The sequence below is a fragment of the Penaeus monodon genome, chromosome 10 (assembly GCF_015228065.2).
Source record: "Penaeus monodon isolate SGIC_2016 chromosome 10, NSTDA_Pmon_1, whole genome shotgun sequence".
NCBI classification, from domain to species: domain Eukaryota; kingdom Metazoa; phylum Arthropoda; class Malacostraca; order Decapoda; family Penaeidae; genus Penaeus; species Penaeus monodon.
In genome coordinates, this window is record NC_051395.1 from 3,070,563 (window position 1) to 3,075,562 (window position 5,000).

Genomic DNA, 5,000 nt, shown 5'->3' on the forward strand with positions numbered 1-5,000 from the left:
TTCATGATTTTCCTCGATCAGACGTAACTCCACCAGTGATTCAGTGTCCAGAGAACATAACAACAGCAACCGAAACTCACGAAGCCTATGCAAACGTCACATGGAATCCACCTCACGTAAAAGGTAATTCTTTGTGTATTTTTATTCACGTTGACTGATGACTTGATCGCATTTCTGTTATAATCGGGAGGAACACGATATGATGAAAAAACACACAAAAATTTATGAGTAATGAGAATAACAAGTCATGCAGATAAGAATACAAGAAAATGGCTAACTTCACCTTCAGATAACTCCAAGGGCAAGATCAAATTACACACAGTCCCCGCCACCAGCCAGCCCATGAAAATGAAATTAGGGAACCATACCATTACTTACGTCGCCATGGACAAACTAGGGAACAAGGCATCGTGCGAATTTTCTGTCACCGTCGTTGGTAAGTTTATCATTATCATTATCTTTGTTATTATTATTTTCATAATCATTATTATCATTATCATTATTACTGTCATCATCATTATCATTATTATTGTCATTATCATTATTTTTTATTACTATTATTATCATTATCATTATCGTTGTTATCTATACTAATACCATTATCATTAATATTATTACTACTAATTTAATTATTTTTATTATTATTACTTTTATTATCTGTTAACGTTAGTATTAGCATTCTCTTCCTGCACGTCTGGCTTTAATATCGCAAAATTTTAAGACAAAACAAAAGTTAGTTTGCCTGAACTTCTCATGAAATTTAAAATATAAATCTTCATAATCATATCTCCAACATCTCCGTCTATAAAAACCCATATATTCTCAACATCCTTATAACTTCATCACACAACATCCTCGCCAACATCACCCCTTAACATCATACAAATATCATGATATCAACATCCCATTAACATTAGATCATGACTTACATCGCACCGACACCATCCCATGGATCATAACGATATCCCATCAACATCATCTACACACCTAAGACGCATCATCATCGTATCAACATCACATACGTACTCATCGCATCAACACCCCATCATCATCATCTCGTGAACTACAAACCTAAACCACATCATCATATCAACATCACACACGTACTCATCCCACCCCATCAACACCCCCTCAACATCATCTCACGAACTACACACCTAAGACACACCCATCAACACCCCCTCAACATCACCACCTCAGCAGCTGCCAATACCCCACAGACAAGGAACCACCGCGAATAGACGAGTGTCTATCCCCTCCTGTCTTCCTGTCCCACGAGGAGGTGGTGGACGTGTACTGGGAGGAACCTCTATTTTCGGATAATTCTGGAGGAGAAGTGAAGGTGAGATGAATTGCGTCGTGTTGGAGTATCTTAACTTTTTGGATTTGTTTCGTGTATCTTGTTGGAGTGACATTGCGTTATCACCATTATAATTTCTAAATTGTTATTGTTAGGAGTTGTGGCATTATCGTTACTAATATTATCATCATTATTATTACTATCATTATCATCATCTTGATTTTTATAAATATGATTATTACCATTATCACTATCATTATCGCTACAATCCTTCTTGTTGATACCATCATTATCATTATCAGCGACAGTACTATTTTCGTTATTGTTATCATATCAGCAATTCCCATTACTTTTATTATCAGCATCTTTACCCAAATAAAGTAATGCATATATTCTTCGAAAATCTCAAAGCAAAGTTGCCTGCTTCAGATAACACGATCGAAGGAGCCCGGGCGGTTCCCTCAAGGAGACACCTTGGTAGAATATTGGGCAGAGGACGCGGCAGGCAACGTAGCAACTTGCAACATAACCATCACGGTTCAAAGTATGCTACTACAGACGTAAATGATGAAAAAATGAAACCTGATAATAACGAGCATTTGAAAGCTATGCGATATTATTAAAATGTCTCTCTCTCTCTCTCTCTCTCTCTCTCTCTCTCTCTCTCTTTCTTTTTCCCCTTCACTTTCCCGCTCCTTCCCTCCCTCCCTATCTCTTTCTCACTCGCTCTCCTCTTTCTTGCTCTTGCTCTATTCCTCCCTCGCTCCCTCCCTCCTTCCTCATGGTTTTTTTTTCATCTCTTTCTTTCTCCCCCCCCCCCCACAAAAAAAAAAAAAAAAAAAAAAAAAAAAACATACAACGCACCCAAACAATTAAAAGCTACCACCACCCCCTCTCTCCATCTCAAAGACCCCCGTCTTTCCTCTACCCCGCAGAACACGCCTGCCAGATGCCCGTGGACCCCATCAACGGAGCTGCCAACTGCACTGAGAACCCTGACGCCGTCTTCTGTACTCTCACCTGCGAGGACAGCTACGCCTTCGCCATGAGGCCTCAGCAGGACTACTTCTGCGCCTACGATGGGATCTGGCTGCCGGACGAGAACCCTATGCCCTTCCCAGACTGTTCGGGTACGCTTGAGGTTTCCTTTTGGGCTTCTCAGCTTATTCCTTTATCTGTTAATTTTTTTTTCTTCTTCTTCTTTTCTTCTTTTTTTCTTTTTTTTTTTCTTTCATACTCTCTTTTTTATCGTTTTTCTCTTCTTTTTGTTGTTGTTTGTTTCTTTCTTTCTCTCTTTTCTGTTGTCATTGCTATCGTTATTGTTATCCTCATTCTTGCCATTATTAATGTTGTTGTTATTATTATCATTATTGTTATTATCGACATTATCAGTTTTATTTGTTATTACTAGTGTTATTATTATTACCATTATTTTATTATCGGTATTATTATTATTATTATTATTATTATTATTATTATTATTATTATTATCATTATTATTATCATCATCATTATTATTATTATTATTATTATTATTATTATTATTATTATTATTATTATTATTATCATAATTATTATTAGTCGCAGCAGCAGCAGTAGTAGTGGTAATAGTACCATAAGTAGTAGCAATAATAGTAGGATTAGTAGTAGTATAGCAGTAGAAGTAGTAGTAGTAGTAGTAGTAGTAGTAGTATAGTGGTAGTAGTAGTGGTAGTAGTAATAGTGGTAATAATAGTAGCAATAGTAGTAATAGTAGCAATTGTAGTAATATAGTAGTTGAAATTGTAGTAGTAGTAGTAGGAGGAGTATAGTAGTAGTAGTAGTAGTAGTAGTAGTAGTAGTAGTAGTAGTAGTAGTAGTAGTAATAGTAACAGTAGTAGCAGTATAGTAATTGAAGTAGTAGTAGTAGTAGTAGCTTTATCATTATTATTATCACTATTGTTGCTATTGTTCTTGTTGTGACATCGTCACCGTTATTATTCCTGTTTTTCCTTTGACTTCAGTGACGTCCGTGTCAAACAGCATCTCTCAGTACGGCGAGATGGCAATGGGAGAAGAAGACGATTCGATCTGCGATGACATCTTCTTCATGGGGCAGGTAAATTGCAGCCTTTATCACTGAATGAAGACAGGTAAGGCCTATAAGATTCAGATATTCTCCAAATTCACTCTTATTGCAAGAAGTTAATACTGTCCCCTCATTTCTAAGAACCAGATATTCTCCAAATTCACTCTTATTGCAGGAAGTTAATACTGTCCCCTCATTTCTAAGGTTGAAAATCAGCTAGAAAAGAAACTGGAAGACGCACTAACAGCCATGTGCTCTGATGACGTCGTGTGCGAGGTGGCAGCGGTGGAGGCCGTGTGCGAAAGAATCCTCGCCGACGCAGAGGAAGAATTCAACTCCATTGGCTTCTTCAGGAGAAGAAGGTCAGCGGAAGAAGACGCCCTGAACCGATACTGGCCCCATCGACACTCCGAAGCAGGCTGGCTGTACTGGCAGAGGGGGGCGGCAGGCGCGGCGGGAGAGAGGGTGAAGCGAGACGCTCTGCTGCGGGAGTTCGATGCGCTCGACGACTTCCAGCGGCGGAAGAGGCAGTTCGGCCTGACGATTCAACAGTTTCTCGGCGAGAAGACGACGACTCAGGCCCCGGCGACGGCGAGCAATAAGGGGGAGAACTACCTCGGGGTCCTCATCGACCTCATCTCCAAATCCCTCGCGTCCGACGTCAGCACGGTGCGGTTCAACTCCTTCCTCACCAAACTGAGTCCTCATGAGGGGGACTTCACAACCAACGACTTCCTCCAGGCTTTCTCGGAGGAGTTCGGCGAGGACAAGACCAAAAGGCTCCGCGAACTGGCCGGCAAGCAGCTGAGTGGCATGAAGATCCCGGGGCTTCACCCTCTTGACGAAACGCAAGCCAAGAACCGCACAGCGAGGGACAACGACAGCGAGCCTTTCCCCTCGTTTCCCGGCGATGAAATCTCGTCGAATGACTACGACGTCGATTACGGTTCCCCTTCTATCATCTTCCCGGGTGATCCTGAGCCGACGACGCCCGCGCCACCTGAGGGCAAGAAGACTTTTAAGATACGATTCACTGTAGAAGGTACTATATACATTTTCTTCCCTGTCTTTATAACACCTAACATGCAAAGTCATCATTTCTCCTAAGAATTCATTTAAACGCATATACCTGATTGAAATCTTTCTCAATCACAGGTCACGGTTCAGGAGCGAAGGACCAGGTAGGAGAGGCTATGGATGGCCTCCTTAAAGCCGCGGGTGATGGCCAGCTAGACGTGAACTTTGGCCAACGGCAGCTCCGTGTAGCGGCCATAAGGCTCAAGGAAAATCCAGAATACCTTTGCGAACCCGGGAGCATCTCGCAGGGTGACAAGTGCGGTAAGTGTGTACGTGACTTTGTGAATGAATGAAGAAATTTGCTGGTAGGGAATAGCATGGTGAGTTAATCATTAAGCGTAATGAAGATTACGAAGATATAGATTTGTCTATACTAGGGAGAAATCAAATATAAACGCACAATTCATATTCACCTCTTTAAGATATTTAGATATTCTATAATATCTATAAATATAATTTGAAATAGCTCTATATATTCTAAAAAGAAAAAAAAATGCAATTATGTAAACATACATATATTATTTTCTATTACTGGGAGGAAATCAAATATAACCG

At 40.4% G+C, this 5,000-nt stretch overlaps 1 protein-coding gene across 2 annotated transcripts in view; it reads left to right on the top strand.

The window, feature by feature from the left end:
* LOC119577775 (sushi, von Willebrand factor type A, EGF and pentraxin domain-containing protein 1-like) overlaps positions 1-5,000 on the top strand; it is a 60,967-nt gene that overhangs the window by 32,947 nt on the left and 23,020 nt on the right. For both annotated transcript variants that reach the window (XM_037925341.1, XM_037925340.1), the window contains exons 11-18: positions 22-123; positions 290-436; positions 1,221-1,342; positions 1,730-1,844; positions 2,236-2,430; positions 3,304-3,398; positions 3,573-4,410; positions 4,524-4,706. In XM_037925341.1, coding sequence (XP_037781269.1) covers positions 22-123; positions 290-436; positions 1,221-1,342; positions 1,730-1,844; positions 2,236-2,430; positions 3,304-3,398; positions 3,573-4,410; positions 4,524-4,706 — 1,797 coding nt within the window. The remainder of the gene's footprint in view (positions 1-21; positions 124-289; positions 437-1,220; positions 1,343-1,729; positions 1,845-2,235; positions 2,431-3,303; positions 3,399-3,572; positions 4,411-4,523; positions 4,707-5,000) is intronic.